At 35.8% G+C, this 22,676-nt stretch overlaps 1 protein-coding gene across 9 annotated transcripts in view; it reads left to right on the top strand.

Moving 5' to 3' along the window:
• magi1b (membrane associated guanylate kinase, WW and PDZ domain containing 1b) overlaps positions 1 to 22,676 on the top strand; it is a 134,125-nt gene that overhangs the window by 81,177 nt on the left and 30,272 nt on the right. For 4 of the 9 annotated variants that reach the window (XM_082155223.1, XM_082155224.1, XM_082155227.1 and 1 more), the window contains exons 3-13: positions 4,309 to 4,428; positions 6,359 to 6,565; positions 8,722 to 8,938; positions 9,971 to 10,053; positions 10,734 to 10,769; positions 14,263 to 14,320; positions 15,309 to 15,412; positions 17,036 to 17,152; positions 18,732 to 18,917; positions 19,000 to 19,635; positions 20,041 to 20,073. In XM_082155223.1, coding sequence (XP_082011349.1) covers positions 4,309 to 4,428; positions 6,359 to 6,565; positions 8,722 to 8,938; positions 9,971 to 10,053; positions 10,734 to 10,769; positions 14,263 to 14,320; positions 15,309 to 15,412; positions 17,036 to 17,152; positions 18,732 to 18,917; positions 19,000 to 19,635; positions 20,041 to 20,073 — 1,797 coding nt within the window. The remainder of the gene's footprint in view (positions 1 to 4,308; positions 4,429 to 6,358; positions 6,566 to 8,721; positions 8,939 to 9,970; positions 10,054 to 10,733; positions 10,770 to 14,262; positions 14,321 to 15,308; positions 15,413 to 17,035; positions 17,153 to 18,731; positions 18,918 to 18,999; positions 19,636 to 20,040; positions 20,074 to 22,676) is intronic. The other 5 variants (XM_082155229.1, XM_082155231.1, XM_082155225.1 and 2 more) reach the window with 4 other exon arrangements.

The raw sequence follows: 22,676 nt of genomic DNA, 5'->3' as shown, positions 1-22,676 counted from the left end.
AATATTTCACAATATTACTGTTTATATTGTAATTTTGATAAAAATTTAGCTTTGGTGAGCATAAGAGACTTTCAAAAACATTTAAAAAAAAATCTTACCGACCCTAAACTTTTGAACATTAGTGTGCATTTTTTTAGTTTTGTTTTTGTAATATAATACATTGTTTGTTTTTTATTATGTAAGATAGACAACATTGTTTGATTTGTAAGAAAATAGTTTTTTGAGTAGATTCTTTTTTTCTTTTCTTTTTTTTAATAAATGTGTCAATTTTATTTAAATGATTGGGAAAAAAAATGACTAGAAAAGTCATGGAACTGAGGTACCGAACAAGATGTCGAATTGATGCTATTAAAATTCCACAGACAAAGCCGGATGTGGGGAATTTTCGGTCAATATTAGTGAAGTCAGACTTTTTATTCATTGGCTGGTGTTAGAAATATGGAACTCAGATTTTGCAGAAAATTAAGTGCATGTTGTTTCAATCATTATGGCATGCAGAGAGATGTACACATTTAAAGGGACGGTTCATCCAAAACATAAAAGATGATACATGTTGTAATGTTCCACTGAAGAGAAAGTCATACATGTTTGGTACGACTTGAGGCAGAGTAAATGATGACAGTTAGGGATACACCGATTATGATTTTTCATGGCAGATTCCGATAGTAGATTCCGATACCGGTTGCAGATTTTTGTTTCAAAATGTATTTGTTGTTTATTTGCACTATCATTTTCAACATCTTCAAAATAAATATTTTGATCGCTGACAGCTTCTTTACCAGATCCACCATCAAGTGACAGTGACACTAATATTTGTTCACAGTACTTGCTCTGCAGTATATCACTGAGGCATTTCAAGTTTTGCTGATGATTCTTCCTATTCTTTTGTAACTATCAGTGAAACATCCCTTCAGGTGAATTGCACTTATTCAGTCATCAAAGATTCAATTATTGTTGTGCAGAAAAAATATACTTATTTTTTAATATTATTCGTTTTTTCTTGTTATATTGTATATAATGAATCGATTGAGGAATACTAAGATGGTTGATGTCTAACTTTAAAAAAATAAATGAGGAGGAGGGTAGTGAAAGACGTCCCGTCACTAAAGACCTGAGATACGCGTTTAAGGGTTAAAGCAAGTAGCTTTACAGTATCAAACGTTAAAAGTTGTCAGTGTCGCTTTCAATTAGAAGTACAACTTCAATTTCTACAATGAATCAACTCTCCAGTGTGTTCATGTTTTTTCTCACGTCTGACCTCAACGGACTGAACACAAGAAATGAACCGAAGAAGATTTCCATAGGCATAGTATGTGATATGAAATTGTTTGATCGCCTCAGAAATCAGAGATGAGGCTCTCAGGGATTGAATCATTCAAGGGTTGTCCCTAGCAACAAGAAAATATATCATCATGTGACAGCCATGCTATTTATATATTTGTGGATATATTTTTTTCCCCTACTTGCAGTAGTGACATTGGTTTATGTTTGTGCATGTTGTGTATATACAGTGCTGTGATTCCTATTTATTGTTCTGAGGAGCAGGGTGTATCATTGCATGCTTCAAATAGTGAAGTGAAGGTTAACATGAATATCATCTAGCATCAATACTGTGATTGAGTCATTGCATAAAGGTGATGTGTGATGCTCTAAGCATTTAGCTATAAGTAATTCATTGGTTAGTGCATCTGGCTCAGCCAATAGCACGTAGGATCATTCATCTGTTTTTCATACAAGGGACGGAGGGACTATATTGTATTGTTGGTTCCCAAGATAGTTGGAAATTTTCAATGACGTTTTAGGTCAGTGTTAGCATTAATATAAATACACACTACCATTCAAAAGCTTGGGGTTGGTAAGATTTTGTAATGTTTTTTTAAGTGTCTCTTATGCTGACCAAGGCTGTATTTATGTCTAAAATACAGTAAAACATTAATATTATTACAATTTAAAATAATTGTTCTCTATTTTAATATATTTTGAAATGTAATTTATTCCTGTGATGGTAAAGCTGAATTTTCAGCATCATTACTCCAGTCTTCAGTGTCACATGATCCTTCAGAAATCATTCTAATATTCTGATTTCCTGCTCAAGAAATATTGTTATCAATGTTGAAAACAGTTCTGCTGCTTAACATTTTTATAGAAATCGTGATATATATTTTTTCAGGACTCTTTGATGAATAGGAAGTTCAAAAGAACAGCATTTATGTGAGATTTTTGTATCATTCTAAATGTCTTTACTGTCATTTGTGATCAATTTAATGAATCCTTGCTGAATAAAAGTATTAATTTCTTTAAAAAAAACATACTAATCCAAACTTTTGAATGGTAGTGTACGTAAATGACATTCTATGTGTACTGTGACTGCTGGAGAAATGAAAATGACAAATATACTCAAACATTTATTGGCTGTTTTTGAAGAACTAAGAATCATCTCAGAATTTTTGTGATCCTGTAAATCACACGCAAATACATTTTATTGATGTTTGCATCTAAATGAAATGGCTAAAAAGACCAGATTCCTTTTTAAAGTGACACACAGGCTTTGAACAGCATCCATTTTCGGGCTTGTGTTTTACTCTATGCTCACTGCAGACACAGCCTGTAAACCAAAGAGAATATTACATAGCAAGGTTGTTAAGAAAACGGAGTTATCATCACATCTTTGATTTATCACCAGTGTCACTAAGATGGCTGCCTAAGAACATCTCCCATCGCGGGGTGCTATTTATATCAGCTATTCATCAGCTCCATCAAGTGATGGGGAGATACAGCACACAGCAGGACGAACGTGTGAGACACGCGTTGACTGTCAGGCCACCGTCTTAACCTTCAGCATCACAAATAGCTGCAGAAGACCCCAGTGTCCAAGTGCAAACAAATACAGTTGTGTTGATAAAGATGTGCTTTATGACAGCTGAGATATTGATTACAGGTTCAATGCAAGGGGCAAATGCTCTTCACATCTGTAAAAGCGTTGTGTGTGTGGATATTATGATTGATCATGATGTCTAATAAACATGCTCTAGGGTTATCAGAGTCCATTCAAATAGATTGTGTGGAGAAAAATGAAAAGAAGGAAATACATCTTGCAAGGCCCCGTTTACACTTAGTATTAGGTTCAGTGACATGATGCTCTCTTGTTTTGTACTTGAACATACCTCCTCTATGATGAGCATGTTTTTCATTTCTGTATTAAAATTAATTTAGATATTTTTGGAATAAATCAGAAATGTTAGGGTGATACAAATGACCTGATATTATGGGGGGGAAAAGCCTCATAAAAAAAATAATTTTTTTGAAAATAAAACCTTAATTAGGTAATATTAATAATCCTTTATTATTATTTCATACAATAAAAGTACAAAACCTTTTCCCAAAAAATATTAATAGGCAAAATTAAGAGTCTCTTAAAATACCAGATCGTTTGTCATTTTTATGTACATTTTTACGTTTTTTTTTTTTTTTTTTTTAGGTTAGTCCAGGTTGTGGTGCAACTCCCCAAAACTCATGATATTTATAAATTAATAATTCGTAGTATTTGTAATAAATTCTCTTCATCTTGAAAAATGTTTTTAAAAACTTAAGATCTCACACATGTGTTCAAGCGCAAGGAAAATCTGTGATTACTTACTTGATGGTTACACCACATTTTTTATAGTCATTAAATTGAAACTTTTCTTGAAATTCATCAAATGTTTTTAAATAACATGAAACCAACATGGATACAGCAAGATTACATTTAGAAGATCTTGGCACATGTTTTGAAGTTGAATCTGCCTTATTTAAAACTCTTGTTTAAGTGCATGGTTGATTGATAGATCAGTAGCTGGTCGTTTCCCATTCTCTGGGATGCATTTGGACCCTATTTACACCTGTATTTATTACTGACCACTTGTGATTGCATTCCCCGAGATGGATTTTAATATGTGTAAACGGGGTCTAAGGGAATGTGATAGAGGAGGCAGAGCAGCCGTATGGAATCTTTGATCCCTAAAGCTACTTTAATCTAATATGTAGTTAGAGCAATACAGTGGGGGTTGGGGGCACACTTTGCTCTCCTACAACCAATTATCATCAAGGTGTTACAACATCTTCTCTTTTAGCTGTGCAAAGCTCTCTCACGGTTTAATTCACACCCAGCGATTGGCTTCCAGGAGCCTGTAGACTGTAGCATGTGGTTGTTGTTGGCCCTGATGTAGGTGGTAATCATAGACATGGTGGTATATGTGGTTTTGGGCATAAATTAGCAGTTTCATGTTGTCGGTATCTTATGTGTTATCTTTCCTTTTTTGCTCGTCACAGGTACGACCCGCAGTCCTCGTGACGGAGAGGTGCCAGGAGTAGATTATAATTTTTTGTCAGTGGAGGACTTTCTAAAGCTTGAACAGAGTGGGACACTGTTGGAGATTGGATCTTATGAAGGTAAATGGCAATCTATAGAGTTTTAACACATGCTTTTTGCTTGGCCTTTATATACAATGTTTTTTTTTTATTATTATTATTTTATACAAATAAAAAAAACCCCCAAAAAACGATATAGACTCCTTGAAGTTCTGTTGACAGTGTTTCTGTGATCATGGGAAATCTGGAATTAACATGGAATTTAAAATGTGTGATTTCTGAGCACAGGTCATGGAAATGATATTTAATCTTTTCAAGAAAAGTTTGTTTATTAGAGCACAGAAATGTCATTGACATTATCTTTAATATCTAATGATATAATTCATTACATCAAAGAAACATTGTTAAAATGAATTGTTCTACTTTTACATTGCGCTCAAAAATATAAGTTAGAAATCGCTTTTCATGAGTGGATTTTTTACAAAATTTGAATCCTTGCCCAATAAAAGCAAATTATTGGAAATATTATGGAATGTCATTGAAGGTGTTGGAAACCTTTGATCAGCAATGCATTATGGGATGCAAATTCTTATTGAGTCCTTCCCATGAAGACAAAACACCAACCTGTTTTTCTCACATAAAAACATAAAAAAGTAGGAAATTGTATTTATTGCATACATTTTTGGATTTGGTTTTGTAAGTCATAAAAATGATATAAAGGTTTAGTTATGTTAAACCAAGGCAGTGCTCATAGATCAAGGTCAGCTCACAATACATGTGGATTGTGGGATGGTAAAAAACTGTCCTTTTTACACAGTCACATGATCAAATCTACTTATTTGATTAGTGACCTACGAATAGTGCAGAATCTAAATAGTTCTTATTTATTTTACATCATAACATTTGTTTTAAATTTGTTTTATTCTAAAACATTATTTATTAACATGTTTAAAAGACATTCAATCAGAATTTTGAATCCTCGATTTTTCAGATTAATAATGTCACAAATTTATTTATTTGATTAGTGACTTCGAAATAGTGCAGAACCTTAATTCTTTTTTATTTTACAACATAAATGTATCTTTTATTTTATTTATTACTAATCAGTTTTATACTCTATGTATGTATGCCTGCGTGTGTGTGTGTATCTATATATCTATATATATCTATCTATATATATATCTATATATATATATATATCTATATATATATATATATATATATATATATATATATATATATATATATATATATATATATATATATATATACACACATATACATATACATATGTATACATACATACATACACACAGCATGTATAAATGCATATATATTTATAAAATAAAAAAAGTCAGTTTTATACTCTATGTATGTATGTGTGTGTGTGTCTGTATATGTATATAAATATATATATATATATATATATATATTTATATGTATATAATCCCATTTTTAATCCCAGAATTTCAGATATGTATGTAACAAAATACATTCTTGTTAATAGTTAAAATTTTTTAACTATTAACTATAATATTTTTTATATTATGAATTTTTAATCCCAGATTTTCAGATATACGTAACATATATGCTATGTTATGTATGTACGTAACGAAATACATTCTTGTTAATTGTTAACATCTTTCTTTTTTTAATTTCTACTCTGTGCAGCTGTTGTTTTTAATCAAAATGAATCTCTTAATTAATATTAAGGTTGATCACTCGTCCTGACGTGGCTGGATTCTAAATTTATCACTCTCATTTAATGATGTGGAGTGCTTTTGTTCAGACAGACAGCTCTGTCCATTGTGCACGCTCATTACCCTTAAACAATACTGCCTGATTGTCCAGACACACTGATACCATTATCTCCCATTAAAGTTGCATCAACTTCATGAAGACAAGCAGTCATTTTCATAATAGAGCATTTGCAAAAAACCCACATCATCATGTCTTGCATTTCCTTTAACCCTCCTGTTCTGAATGCTGGTAATATCCTCTTGTTGCCTAGGTAACTATTATGGAACACCCAAGCCGCCCAGCCAGCCCCCTAGTGGGACAGTGATTACTGGCGATGCTCTGCAAGACAGCCTTCCTGGTTCCCAGCAGTCAACCCCACGACGCACCAAGTCTTACAATGAGATGCAAAATGCTGGAATAGTGCCTACAGAGACTGAGGATGATGATGAGGTTCCTGAAATGAACAGTAGCTTCACAGGTCAGCAGTGAGCCGATGTGTTTGCGTTTCCGTCTGGCACATGGGAGAAGGGAAGAGTGATGCCTCTTTGTTGCTTTCCTCTTCCTTCGCCATCACGATTCAGGGAGGAAGGGGGAAAGAGCGCCATCTGGCTGTGGCAAAGGGGTTTTGTTTGTGTTAGAAAGCACCAAGATGGACTCTCCCTGTCTTTATTTATTGATCCTACAGTTATGCGCTGCCAACTTTCACACTCTGTATCAGAGTATTGAATGGGTTGCATTTTGTGTTGTTCTTAGAAGCCATCTGTCTATGAAATGGATTGCTGCACGCAATAGCTGTTGCGGGTCGATCAGAGGTATTGATATTCTTGTGATCTGATCACAAGTGGGCAGCACTAAGTACAGGTTTCAACGCTTTTGTGATACGATTCGATTGCTGTAAACATATTTGGTGATAGTCGAAAATGCAAATGTCCACATTGCATTGTATTATAAATGCAGATCTATTCTGTTGTGTACTGGATAACAGTGAACAGCCTATTCATCTGTCAATCAACAGTTATGCTAAAACAAGGGTTTAAAACTACTTCAAAGACATTTTCCCACCCAAGTTGGAGGTTTGCACATCTAAAGTTCAGTTAATACGGCTGCACAACTACAGTTATATTGTGAATTCCTTTCTAAATGTCATGTTTGCTGTGAGATTGGGAGTATATGTGGAAGCAGCGCTTTTGTGCCAACATTTATTTTAGTGTGTGCTTTATTAACATGCAGTCAGATTCAGTTCAAAAGTTTGGGTTTGGTAATGTTTTTTTTAAAAGAAGTCTCTCATGCTCACTGCATTTGTTTGATCAAAAATACTTTAAAATCAGTAGTAGATTTGGTACATTTTATTGCAATTAAATGAGCTGTTTTCTATTGTAATATATTTTAAAATGTAATTTATTGCTGTGATCGCAAAGCTGAATTTTCAGCATGATTACTCCAGTCTTCAGTGTCACATAATCCATCAGAAATTATTCTAATATGCTGTAAAAAAAAAGAAAAAAAAAGTTGCTGCCTTAAATTCTTTAAGTACAATCAACTTGGATGTTTAAGTCATTTCAACTTAAATTACATTAAACTGACTTAAAAATAACTTATTTCAATGAGTTAAAGCAATGTAAAAATATATGTTGTCATAACTTATTGATCATATACATTTTTACATTGTATGCTTATTTGGTGCTCATGAAACATTTCTGATTATTTGTTGAAAACAAATAATATTTTTGTGGAATTCATAATCCATTTCTCTCAGGATTCTCCAGGATTCTTTCAGGATTAAACACGTTTATTTGAATTCAATAAATGTCTTTACTGCCATTAAATTATAAATGATATAAATACATGTATTAATTTATTAGCAAATAATTAAAATTCTTACTGACCCCAAACTTTTTGAAAGATTGTGTAGTCGCATAATTGCAGCATGAAGTTTGAGACGCGTTACAACCAGGTGTAAACAGCAGACGGTCTGGTCTGTGATCGAATCACTCTAGATGAATGTGAAAACCATTACATTTCTGCTCCTGATCCCACAAGCTGGTTTGTGTAAGCATTGACATTTTTCCAATCCATACTTCAGGCTGTAATAACATATTTTACTTCAAGAGAATTACAATATTTTATATTGCATGTTTTGTTCAATATCCAAGTTAATTCTAGGGCCCTTCATTTAAAATAGGCAATAAGCTGTCCTATTCATACAGGTTCACGCCTTTAAATTTGGAAGAGTGGTTTAATTTAAAGCAGCTATTTCAGTCAGGCGGGCCATGCAATTTAGCTGAGAGTCGTTATGTTTAGATTCCTCACCTCTCCAAGAAGGTTAAGTGTTTAATTGTTTACACTCTTACTGATTTGAGGGGATGTTTGTGATTTTCATTTTTTGGTGTGGGTGGGAAAGTGTCAGACAACCATGTGTCGGTATGTGTTTTTGTGTATAGTATAGTGTGAATAGTGTTTGATCACTGCAGAGTTTACAGGAAGTGAGAGGGAGGGGGCCTGGTGCCACTCTCCAAAGCATTAGCATTAGCAAAAGTACATTGCCACATTTATTTGGGATGCATTTCTCATCCAGAGCCTCATGTTGAACTGAGAGGGTCAGTCTTTGTGTACTAATCTTATGTGTGCATGCAGGAGACTCGAGTGAACCGGACGACCACCCCTCCGTGCGGCCCTACGCCCGCGATCACGTTCAACCCTACGGGCTCAACAACACCTCGGCGTCAACCACGGAGAGCTCTCAGAATACACACACACACCCCGGCTATCCCACGGAAGAGGACCCTCTGGGGCCTCTGCCTGGAAACTGGGAGATGGCCTACACTGAGAACGGAGAGGTCTACTTTATAGAGTAAGAACCAACTACTATCTTCATGACACTTTTATTTTTACAGTGGCCTTGAAAAGTTTTTGGACACTGCACACATAAAAAATGAACGAATGCTTGCTTTATATAACAAAATATCAAACCAAGTAGTAATGATATTTTATATGTCCTCCTGAAAGGCAATTATATTGGCATAATATTAATGAATAAACATTTTTTTTAAATAGTAAAATCAATTAAAAACATAAATGAATATGAAAAAGACAAAAATAAAATGAGAAAAAAAGTTTAATTTAAAAATGGATTTAAACCAATTCAAATTATTGGTTTAAATTCGTTTAAAAATAAATTCTTATCAATAATAGGGAAATCAGAAAAATCAATAGAGAAATTAAAAATGCATACACCTGTATCTTAATTTTAAAAAATTTGAATAATTAGAATGAATAATTAGATTTTTTTATCATTATTTCTACATTAATAATTAGTGAACGTATTGTTATAATTTTTTAAGCTGTGAATTCTTTAATATATTTATCAGCATTTTTATAATAGTCATAGTGATGGTTTTGTCAGTTGATTTTTTTTTTTACATAGATTTATTGATTTACTGATTTATTAAATGAGTGTCACATTTTGGCCTCCATACAGAATTGAAATTAGATCTGAGAAAAGTTTAAAGATCAGTTGTTTGCAGATGCCACTTGACAGATTTTGAATCTAATTCAATGAAATACATACATTTTTAAGTGTAACCTAATTGTCTTTTTCAAATACTTCTTGGGACCACTAGTAGTATATTTAGACAGGTTTATGTATAGACAAAGGTTGCACTATAAATATCTTAGGTTGCAATGGTTTTATGTTTCTTATTTTAAGTTTAGAAATTGCTTCTGGCGGTTTTTCAGATATCAAGGCAGGAAGTATCAAACATTGTGATATCTTTAGTATATGTTTTCCTGCCTGCTGGGATGCAGAAAAGAGGCCACAGGATGTTGTTCTGAAGGCATCTCTTAGAACAATGCCTCACTGTCTGTGTTCTGCATCTATTCTTAGCCACAACACAAAGACAACATCCTGGATAGACCCCCGATGCCTGGACAAACCTCAAAAGCCCCTGGAGGAATGTGAAGATGATGGTATGGACCTGTGGTTGAGTTTTTGTCTGGTTTGCTTGTGCAAATATCAGTTTCATGGTGTGCTTTTTAGATTATGCATTCATAACGCTTGCTTGTGAGTGTTTTTCTGGTGTTGTTCATATGCTTTTAATGTAGAAAATCTAACATTTTAAATAATATCTGTCACATACAGTTTTAATAATCAGAGCTGCTAATAATCAGTGCCTCACATTGTCCATTGTGATCTCGTGATGGCCTGTAGATGGCGTTCTTGAGCTGTCATATGTCTTACAGACACTCTCACCATGTGACAGGCAGCTGATATAATGCTACAAGGAGTGTCTGGATTGTATTGAATCCCCTCACACAAACAAATAATGAACCTCTAAAGCCAATTTCCCTGTGTGGTGGAATCTGGAATGATTTCCAGAGCGGTTTTATGATTATGCCAAATATGATTTCAGATCTCACACAATAATTCACAATGATTCTCACACAATCCAGATCATTTTGCTATTAATCAATGCCACTAATGAAACATTTCCACTGCTTATGTAATATGGTGGCATAATTGTAAGGCTTTGAGCTGTAATTTTGCTTTGTATTATCAACTAACCCTCTCTGCCTCTCTGACACCCTTCCCCTCTTTCTCTCGCCCCACTTTGTGCACACCTGCTCCCCTTTTACTCCCTCTCGTGCAGAAGGGGTACATACAGAGGAGCTGGACAATGAGCTAGGTAGGCCACAATTCCATAGGGAAAATTTCTTTTTAAACCTGTAGACATATGCATGTCGCAAGACATATGCAAGCTGCATGTTTGTGGGGTAGATCGATCCTTCTGTGCTGCTTTGGGACTAGGTTTTTTTCCGCTCAAATCCTGAAACTGATTATGAAAACGGACCTTACAGTTGATCAGTGCAAAGAGCAACGTTTACCCACAATGCACCGCCATGTTTCAGTACTGCTGTCATCTAGTTCTTTGGTATTCATTTTGGAATGACCGTAAAATGCGTTTCATTACTTTTTAAACAAGGTTCATTTGTGTTGTCATTGGCACTGCATGATATGAAATATTCATTGTTACTATTTCTACCGTTGAAGCGTTTGGAGTTTAACTCAGGACTCTCGCAGCTGGGAGTGGTTCCGTTTTCATTATGCATGCAAATAGCTCAAGAGATCCGAAACTATTATGTCGAGCTAACAGTGGCAGTCAAATCATTGAATAATTTGTTGCTTTAATCAGTTTTACCATCGCCAGAGCACGCAGCACGCAGAGCTCTCTCTGCTGTTCAGTGTGCCTTTGTAATTGAAGGGCTGATTCATCATTAGTAACGGATTGGGTGATGCAGGCAGTGGCCTTGAGGAGGCCTGTGTTTGTGTCCGGGCTGATTGGAAGAGCACGGTCAATAGCTATTGATTTGAGAAATCGGAGCCATTAAATTGATGGCGTGACTGCGGGATGTGGGCAGTAGGTACGAGAGTATCCAGTCACACAGTAGAGACTTGATCCTGTAGAGAGGGACGATGGGATGCAAACAGATTAATGGCCAATTTGTCTGTAGAGTCGCAGTAATGATGTGGGGGAAGGACAGGACGCACCGTAGAGCAGTTGCTATTGGTAGGCGTTTAGGCTTTCTTCTTCACAAATTTTTTTTTATATATAATATATATATATATATATATATATATATATATATATATATATATATATATGTATGTGTGTGTATATATATATATATATATATATATATATATATATGTGTATGTATATATATATATATATATATATATATATATATATATATATATATATATATATATATGTATGTATATATATATATATATATGTATGTATATATGTATATATATATGTATGTATATATGTATAGTAATCATTTATAAGTTATATATTGTTGGGTGAAATTAAAATTTCTCATAACAAATTATATAAAAAAGTAACACTTTACAAGAAGGTTTCATTTGTTAACATTGGTTAACCACATTAGTTACCTTTTGTATCTGTTAATATTTTTTAATGGACCTGAGCTAACATGAATTAACAGTGACCAGTTGTATTTTTATTACGTTAACAAACATTAATAAATACTTTAATAAATGTATTTCTCAATGTTTGTTAATTCAAGTAACGGGACCTTATTTTAAAGTCTAGTTGCAAAAATAATAATGGTTTCCAAACAGGTTTCCTCAAACACACCCTCTTACTGCTATTGGTCAGACAAACACATAACCACGCCCCCAAATCATGCCATTGGCTGCCTCTGTTGCTATGCTAGTAACCTCCAAATGATCAGATCAATAGGTGTGTCCTAATGTGCATATATTTACACACTATTCTATGTCATTTTGTAGTAAAAATAGTGTGAGTAGTTAGTTAACACAGCGAATTTCATAAAGAAAAAGTGCACTTCAGATACCCTGATGATTCCGACGCCGGTGCTGGATGACAAATATAAACTTTTAACATTTATACACTAAAGTAGAGTACATAGTGCATAGTGTGTAGTATGTCATTCGGGACAAAACTAATGTTTTGAAAGCACCAGAGAATCCCAGTGCACTTTTTGGGTAAATCAAGCTACAAAATAGATTAGTTATATACATTTTCTAAGCCTTTTCAATTATTTTGACAATGGAAAAATTGCACGCTTCACCTTTATCCAGCATAGCAATGATTTTGTGACACAGCTGCACAAAATGGCGTAAATTTCACCCAACACCCAAAAACACTCGTTGATTAATTATGGGAAACTCATGAAAGATCAGGAGGAGTGAAAATATATGAGACAGAGGCTGCTGAGAGAATCGCTCACCGTTAGATCGTTATTTGTAAGTAATTAGTGTTTGTTGACATTTATAATTTCATTAGGACAGTACAGGAGACTGTCTTATTTGCTGTTGCTGCTTGGGAAAGATAATGAGTTCTTGCTTTGTTGCACACACACAAACACACACACAATATAGAACTTTTCTATGGTGGGTGTGATGACGAGTTTCCTGTGTGCTGCAGGCACTATGCTAATACAGCTCTGTGTCCCTGGTACTACGACATTTCTGCCTAAATAGGGGTTGCTATGGTAAAAAAAGCAATATTTTCAAATGCATGAAAGCACATTTCAATGTCAAATGCAGCGGAGCCTTTTTATGATTATTCCGTTATTCTAGAGAAGACATGGAGTGTATCTTTTAACAGCGTCACGATCAAATCTCTGAATATCTTCTGTTGTTTTTGTACACTTGTCAACCTTTGCCTGAAATTTTCAGAGCTGTTCGCATTTTTGTTGTTTGCTGGGCAAGAGATTTGGAAGTGATGGGGAATACATTTGCTTTTTATGTAAATATCACAGGGAATATTTTTGTCAGGGCCTGTGCCTGAAGACAAATGGCAGACCTGTATACAAACTTCATCCTGTTAACAGCGTATTCTGCGTCTTTAGTCTGATGTTTCAGTTAATACGGATCCTCGGATATGAAGCAATGTTTTTATTACATTGAGATTGGAATCATCTCTTTTGAATTATTGAAAATGGTGGTAGTGCTTCCGCAGCAAGCAGAATGTGCATTACTTTCAAAAAGTATGTGTTCCATTTATCAATTATTCTTCGTTTTACCATGGTTTTCCTCATGTACATGTGCTTATCTTAAACATTTTTAATGTTTTAATCCTTTAATGCATTTTAGTGTGGAACACTGATTCAGCATCAAGCCGTTATTACTAGTTTGAATGAGTCAACCAAGTCTCTGTTACTGATTCAGAAGCATCACTTTAACAGCGGGGGGTTGTTCTCCAGCCATTATTGGAAACAGACAGAGAAATCGTTTTTTATAGTTCTTTTATATTGTTGTGGTAGACAATATGGCTCTTTGACATCACTGTAATAGTTCAGTGATTTAGTAAAGTGTATGACAATAACCAATAACTTAGAACATCTGGCAACCAACCTGAATCATACATTTTGTAGTGCAGTTGTGTTAATGTAAAAAACAACAACAGACAAATAATGCAGTCAAGATTCAATTTGCATGTTATAATTATATAATCTGCTCGACATGGTCATTATAGTTTTAAAATATCCGGCTTGTTAGTTTGAAGCCTCTTGAATTTTAATTGGTCGAAAAATCAAGACATCAAATGACAAAGTATTTGATAAAAGCCTTATTAAATTAGTTATAATGAGCTGAATATTTCTTCTGTTTTGCTCCTTTTCCAGAGCTGCCAACAGGCTGGGAGAAGATCGATGATCCAGTGTATGGGGTGTATTATGTTGAGTAAGTGACTCATCAATATTACCTTCAAATCATCTTTAATATATGACATCACCCTGAAGCATAAAAGAGACTGCTGGCATCCCTCCGATTGTGCCTGTTCCATTTCGGCTGTACACACCCTTTGTTACTGTTACCATTTTGAAATCTTGTTCTCTCTCTCTCTCTCTCTCTCTCTCTGTCTCTCTCTCTCCCTCTCTCCCTCCACTTCAGGGGGACCCTTGGGTTTGTAGCGCATAAATATGAATGCATTCATATGTTTTGATGTTGTTTCAAAGCAATACCTCCGAGGCAGGAAACCTTTCGGTTTTTGTCTTTGGAGATGTTTATGTATGTTTTGAGCAGTATTTGCCTAGTAAATTGCACAGGCCTTTTGGAAAGTAGCCTGGATCGCAGCTGGGCGCGATCTGTATTTTTTTGGTAAATGTGGTGATGGGGTTTTATTTTTGGCTTTTGATTCATGTTTGTTGAGCTTGCCAAGTGTAGTAGACAGATTTTGCTCTTAAGCACATAAGATGAGAGAGAATAGCATACTTTTTTTTGCTCAATTTTAAATGAATGCAGAGGCCTTCAGCCATAGTTTAAGCCATCTTTATTGCCTTTTCTCTGAATTAATTCACTTTATTTCTCGTCCACTTACCTGCTCTCCTTCTGCTCAACCTTTACCTGCCCTCTCATTCTAATTCCTATTTCTCCCTCTGGCTCTGTTATTGACTGTGCCCTCTGCTAACTCATCTACATCACCTCTCTCTCTCTCTCTCTCTCTCTCTCTCTCTCTCTACCTCTCTCTCTACCTCTCTCTCTCTCTCTCTCTCTCTACCTCTCTCTCTACCTCTCTCTCTCTCTCTCTCTCTCTCTCTACCTCTCTCTCTCTCTCTCTCTCTCTCTCTCTCTCTACCTCTCTCTCTCTCTCTCTCTCTCTCTCTCTCTCTCTCTACCTCTCTCTCTCTACCTATCTCTCTCTCTCTTTCTCTCTCTCTCTACCTTCCAGCCATATTAACAGGAAGACGCAGTATGAGAACCCAATTCTGGAGGCTAAAAGGAAGAAGCAACTGGAGCAGTCTCAGCCCGCTGAAGGTGAGCGGTATATCCAAGGTTCGTTTAAGGCCAAACATGCCGCCATTTCTTTCTTTTCCTATAAGTTTGTGATTGTCCATGTTTGTCATTTAGGGTTTTGTTGACGCTTTGGTTTTGGAACTCTTAATCATCACATGGCTTTAATTTTTAATGTATTCAATTATTCAAAAACTGCTTTAGTTTTTTTTTGGAAAATGTTATATTTATTTGTAAAAAGATTTTTTTTTTAAGAGAAGTCGACACATGACTTCATGCATTTTGATGAATAAATGTGTTTGTTGTGGTCCTTTTTGTAATATATAAATCTTGTTTTGTATTATGTATATAAATCAGGATTTTCCCAGTTAATTACCAGGAGCAAACGGTAAAAATCAATATGAAATGCTAATTGCAACCCATTTTACTTCCATAATATGACATTTTTCGATTGAAACTGAATTTTCGAGAAAAAAAAAAAAGTAGTCAACATGAACTCATAATCAACCCCACACTGTAAAGATGATAAGATCAGTAAGTTATGACATGTTTTTACATTGCTTTCACTCATCAAAATAAGTTAAGCAACTTTTTATAAATTTTTTTATATATCTTTATACGTTATACAAGATAACGGCTCATTTGTTTAAGTCAGTTTAATGTAATTTAAGTTGAAAAGACTTAAACATCCAAATTGATTGAACTTAAAAAAAATTCTTTCTTTCTTTCTTTCTTTCTTTCTTTCTTTCTTTCTTTCTTTCTTTCTTTCTTTCTTTCTTTCTTTCTTTCTTTCTTTTTAAAGGGATAGTTCACCCAATTTTTTTTTATTCTGTCTTCATTTACTTACCCTCATGTCTTTCCAAACAAAAAGAAGATATTTTGAAGAATATTGGTAACCATACAGTTTTGGTGACCATTGACTTCCACAAAAGGAAAATAAATATATATTGAAAAAAAATCGGTTACACTTTATTTTTAGGTGTCATTGTTATAGTGTAATGATATACCGTATTTAAGTACTGAGTAATATTAAGCAACTACATGTACTTACTATAGGATTAGGGTAGGGTAAATTATGCATAATTTACTGTTATTACTATGGTAAGTACATGTAACATATGTGACAAGGACACTGTAAAATAAAGTGTTTCCAAAAAATCCTCTTTAATTTTCCACAGAAGAAAGAAATGTCCCCTGCCCCAATAAATTCCTTGTGTGCGTGAGAACACTTGGCCAATAAACTGATTCTGATTCTGAAAATCATACAGGTTTGTTACCTTCTCTTTATGAAAGGGAATAGGGTTGATTATGAGCTCACGTTGACTTTCAAGGCTGCTTGAGTCGCACCTCATTCTATAAACGGTCTAGAAAGTTCTACTGAAATGCAGGTTGCCTTGGTCTTGTTCCCAGCCAACTCAGCTGAAAATTGCTTTCTTGATTACCTAATAACTTCTTCACCCTCAAGTTCAAGTATTTCATTCTGCCACTGATTGTGTTACAGTACTGACAATATGCAAGTTTTACACAGAGAAAGTTAGGACACCGTAGGGGGCTGTAAAGGTCTAAAGCTGGTGGTTGTACAGCCTCAGTATTAGTTTGAGTAGGCAGGAAGTGCGACTGACTTGAGAAACACACAAAAAGGAAGTGCATCCTTCACTCTTTCAGAATGGATAGAGGATCATTCTTCAGGACCACCGCTAGCGAGCTATGCTGCTAACCACCAAGAGACTTACAGAGACCCCGGCACCGCCCCTCCACTACCACCCCAACTGGTGGCTAAACGTATGTGTTGCCTCCTTTTTTGTTTGTAACACAAACACATACACACCCGTACGTGGCGTATTCCTCTGTGGACATTCACTATTCACTCACTTTTTCCAAATCTTCCTTCCCTCAGCTCTATGTCTTTTCCGTCCCTGTATTGTTTGAACACCCAATGATAAGCTACTTGTTTAAAGATTAGCAAACACTCTTTTTAAGTGAAGGATTTTGCGTTATCCCTCACACCATTTGCCATGTCTCTGGCGTCTTAATGTGGGCACTCATTCAATTTCTGTGGTGCTTTCTAGGGTCACATACAAAATATGCTTTATGGTCAAAGTCGTGATGAATTAATGAAGAGAAATGGTGTCGTTTCAAAATATTCTGAATGATTTGACGCATTAAATTCCAACCAAGGCTTATGCACTAAAGAACAAGTATGTTGGGAAAAAACTGATCTTGGATCAAATATGTTTAGGATACATATTGATCCGTTCAGGAATTATATACTGTGGGGTTATAAAAGTCCATATTGAAAGTCTGGGATTCAAAATTGAAATCTTTTGCATTTTTTCTGTTCTAAGACTTTCTGAAATTAGTGTTATTTGTTCTGTTCTTTTCACTCAATATTTATGTTAATATAATTTGTAATGAAAATTTTGTATTAAAACAGAAAATAGAAATACTAGTGGTCTCAGACTTTTGGACCCCATTGCATATGCAGTTTTGTGTGCTTGTGTGCATTTAGATTTTACTGTTATGGACAGCTCTGTTGCTCTGTCTATCATTTATTCCCTCTCTCATATATATCTTTATCATGTCCAGCCATTTGCATTCAGTGTGCAGTGTGTCTCTCCTCAGGGTATCTCTGCAGCTTTCTCTGATCCTTCTGACATGACAGACCATCATGAACAGATCACACATCATCTCTCTAGCCGATCACACCATTCTTCTCTGCTCACTCCTCTATTCTCTCCTCTCATTCTCTCGTGTATCTTGTACTAACGTCACTTTTGCTCTTATCTAGGACTGATAACCAGCTGATCCATCTACTAACATTCATTTGACCATTTACCTGAATTACCATAATAATGCACAACATGATTATTTAACAAAAATATCCTAAGAAGTACACACTGTTAATTTCTTTTCTGACAGAGCCATGTTAAAATGTAAAAAAAGGAAGGTTTGTCAACACAAACTTGGATGTTGGCTTGACAGATACAAATTTTAAATAGGTGGTATAGACCCTGTGTACCGTAGTTAACAGTTAGACAGTTAGCTAATTGACTGACAAAGAACGATGGATGGATGGATAGATAGATAGACCGACAGATAGACAGATAGATAGACAGACAATCTGTGTTTGTACAACAACAGTATCTTGCTTTTTTTGAGCCTACTTAATTACTCTATGGATAGAGGTAAGTTGGTAAAGTAAGTTAACTTTGTAGTGCAGCTTCTTCTTGAAACTTAAAATGTTCTTGAGATTTGCTGTTTTAATACACAGAGGTATAATCATCTCATGCCGAGGGGCCAACAGATTTACCTTCACCTTTTCCCATAGCTCACGAATTGTGCAATGCTTTTCTTATTGCAGGAGGGAAGCCATTTTTCACAAGGAACCCTGCAGAACTGAAGGGAACATTCATTAACACCAAGCTGAAGAAGAGCAGACGTGGCTTCGGCTTCACCGTAGTAGGAGGAGATGAACCGGATGAGTTCCTGCAGATTAAGAGTCTGGTGCTCGATGGACCAGCTGCCCTGGACGGAAAGATGGAAACAGGTAAATCTGAAACTGTGGTCTCGTAACTCATCTTTGTGCTGTAATCTTTGTTCTTGGGCCAACACGTGTTTTGCTTTTTCAGGTGACGTTATCGTGAGTGTGAACGACACCTGCGTGTTGGGTTACACACACGCCCAGGTCGTGAAGATCTTCCAGTCCATCCCTATCGGCTCTATGGTCGACCTTGAACTCTGCCGTGGCTACCCATTACCCTTTGACCCTGATGACCCCAACACTAGCCTGGTGACTTCTGTGGCCATTCTGGACAAGGAACCCATCATCGTCAATGGAAAAGAAAGCTATGACTCGCCCTCCAGCCACGGGAGCGAAACTACAGGTGGCGGTGGTAGTTTGAACGGCTCCAGCGACCCACCTCGCCCCCATAGCCCTTCAGCGGAGGTGGCTTCCAATGGCTCTCACGGTTATTCCAGTGACGTGGTGACATTGGCGTCTTCGATTGCAACCCAGCCCGAGCTTATTACTGTCCATATGGAGAAGGGCGACAAAGGATTTGGCTTCACAATAGCGGACAGCCCCTCTGGGGGAGGCCAGCGAGTGAAGCAGATAGTGGATTACCCACGATGCAGAGGCCTGAGGGAGGGGGACATCATCATGGAGGTGAACAAGAGGAACGTGCAGAACCTGACTCACAATCAGGTGGTCGATTTGCTCAGCAAGTGCCCCAAAGGCAGTGAGGTGACCATGCTGGTGCAAAGAGGTGAGCTCACAAGAATTTTTTTTATTGTTTTAATTAAATTTTAATTTAAAAACTATCTCTAGTTGTCGAAGTCAACAGGGTTTATGGCATCATTAAAGGGTTATCCATCAAATAAATAATCCATACGACTCCATGGATAATAAAGGCCTTCTTAAGTGAAGCGATGCATTTTTGTACAAAAAAATATCCATATTTATAAATTTGTACACTATAATCACTTGCTTTCGGGGATCGGCCGTATGCGAGTCGAGTTCAGACCGAAGAGTGAACTCTGACCCGAGCTGGATGGATTATGATGGATGGATTATGATGGATGGATGCGCTTTTTTGGGCTTCAAAATCTCAGTTACTATTCACTCCCAGGATATTCTTTTTAATATATCTCCAATTGTGTTTGACTAACAGAAGAAAGTCATGTACACCCAGGATGGCTTGAGGGTGAGTAAATTATGGGATAATTCTCTTTTTGGGCAAACTAACCCTTTAAGGTTGCACCGATAATACAATTCTGACCAGTACAATTAAATGATCATAATGGCTGATAACCCACAAATAGCTGATATTAAAATGTAATGCTATTTCGTTAAATGGATTAATAAAAAAAAAATGAAAAAATACCAAAAATTACCAAAATCCAATCTGGTAGTGATACACTAGTGTTCAAAAGTTTGGGGTCGAAAAAGGTTTTGTAATGTTTTTTATGTTTCTTATGCCAAGGCTGCATTTATTTGATAAACTAATATTTGATCAATGTAATGTGTCTTTGCTGATTAAAACTATTAGTTTATTTAAAAAATTTAATTGTTCTGACCCCAAACCTTTGAATGGTATAGTGTATTTTAAGCAGCATCCCTATCAAGAAAACTGTCTATTCCTCAAGTTGTATCCCATTTTAGATTCTCCCACTCCTAAATGTAAAATAATGAACTGTGATTGGTTGGTTTAAAAGTCAGCCAGATGGTTATATCCTGTTTAAGTGGGTGCTTTTTGGCCCTTTTTTTTATTACATATTTCTGCTTTTATAAATCTAGTACACTTTCTTTCTCACTTTTCTTACTGTGGTATTGTTTTCTTTTGGTGTTCCAAGCCTGGGAATGTGAAAAGGGTCTTGCAATGTGGACCTGACTTTATGGAGATTGTTAAAAGTCTTACTACTTGAGTGTAAAGCAAGGGAAGAGTGAGAGAATAGGCTGTTCAGTCAGTGTTCCTGAATGAGAGCTTGTGCACTTGAGATGAAGAGAGAATGACAGGAATGTGTCCAGACAGAGACAGTCTCGGGTGAGAGGTCTGTGTCGATCATGAATATGAAGTCTGTGACATCTGTTTTTCCCTCGAGGGCCACCAAAATCAGCTGTCTGTTAACCCTCATCTGACACTTCCACTCAGCTTTTTCTCTCTATCTTGAATTTTGGAAGAGGAAGTTGAGATAGAAATGTCAAGGTTACCTGCTTTTGGTGGAAAACCGCTGTCTCTACAGTCCAGAGACAGCAAAAGTGAATGAAAGAAACAAAGAGAGACCGACTAAGAGGAATAGAGAGAATTGCGTGTGTGCATGTGTGAAATGCGAGAAAGCATTGAATACCAGCAAGTTCCTCCTCATAGAAAGTTACAGTTTGAGAGAGTTTTGCACACAAATCCCTTTCAGAACCTCAGAGCTTCAAATTCCGGTTTTGCCTGTTTACAGGGCATTCAGTCGGAGCCTAGCACTCGGATTATTAATTTGATGAATTGAAAGCGCTTTTATCTGTCTTGTGTAAATGCTTTTAACAGGGCCATGAAATTGCTGCATGCCAATTGCAAGGCCAGAGCCTGTTGTATTAAAAACGTCCCCATTTGTCATTTGGGACAGTTACCAGCAGGTAAACAAAAGAGTATATGCACTGCTTATTTTTTTATGACTCATCAATAGAACTGCCGCCTAGCTATTTTCAGTAAAGCAAAAAAAGTTGTCCGCTAGGATTTGATGGCCTACTGAACTGACGTCACATAACTTGTAGTGTAATTTATGCGCAAACTGCAGGAAGCAAAATAAGATGGCAGGACAGAAATGGCCTGTTTTATATCTGGCTTATATGTGGCTTAGGCCTACATGCTCTATTGCAATGCATTTTTAAAGCACAACCAGAGATCAATAGTAAGTATTTTTTTCTGCTATATTTCAGATTTTTACTTGCCCTGCCAACATTTATATTTACAAAAAAACTGCATGTTTAATTCTAAGGGTCAAAGAAAGGGCGGGAAATGAACATTTAATGCTAAACTTTGACTGTTTTTTGGTGCAAAATACCTTGACTAACATTATATGGTGGTAAGGGTAAAAAGATAAAAAATAAATAAATAAAAACTTTAAAACCGCTTTAATTATCATTGGAGTAATCCAAGTTCAGTGGTTCATGCTGGTTCACACCAAAGACATTCTCTAATGCCTGTGAAATGTGTCTGGAATGTTTTAAGTATTCTCTGTGCTCACACCTCACCTTTAATTGCTGGCCTTGATGTCAGGCAACAAATCCCACCACACACAAATAAGCAGACACACACACACACACACACACACACACACACACACACACACACACACACACACACACACACACACACACACACACACACACACACACACACACACACACACACACACACACACACACACACACACACACACACACACACACACACCATTCCTTTTCATCAGCACTCACCCATCACTGGCCTACCAATTAGAGTAGAGTTCGAAGAAAGATCTAATGGGTAGAATTAAACATGATATACGTTTCTTCATTCCTTTAAAACATATATACGCACATATACTCACATCTTAAAATTGCAGAATGTTTGGCCTATTAAAACACATTTCTTATTGCAGGAGATCAGCTGCTGGTTTTCAGGAAAATTGATCTGTATGTGATCTGAGAATAAAACCTGTGGATAAATTTATTACGCTGTAAAAAAAAAAAAGAAAGGCATAAAAACAATTTTTACAATATGATATGTGTATATATATCACAACTTGATTTTTTGTGGTATATATATATATATAA

Source organism: Leuciscus leuciscus (genome assembly GCF_965113295.1).
Source record: "Leuciscus leuciscus genome assembly, chromosome: 23".
Lineage (NCBI taxonomy): Eukaryota > Metazoa > Chordata > Actinopteri > Cypriniformes > Leuciscidae > Leuciscus > Leuciscus leuciscus.
Note: the sequence above shows the minus strand (reverse complement) of the source record. Positions and strands in the feature narration are given on the sequence as shown.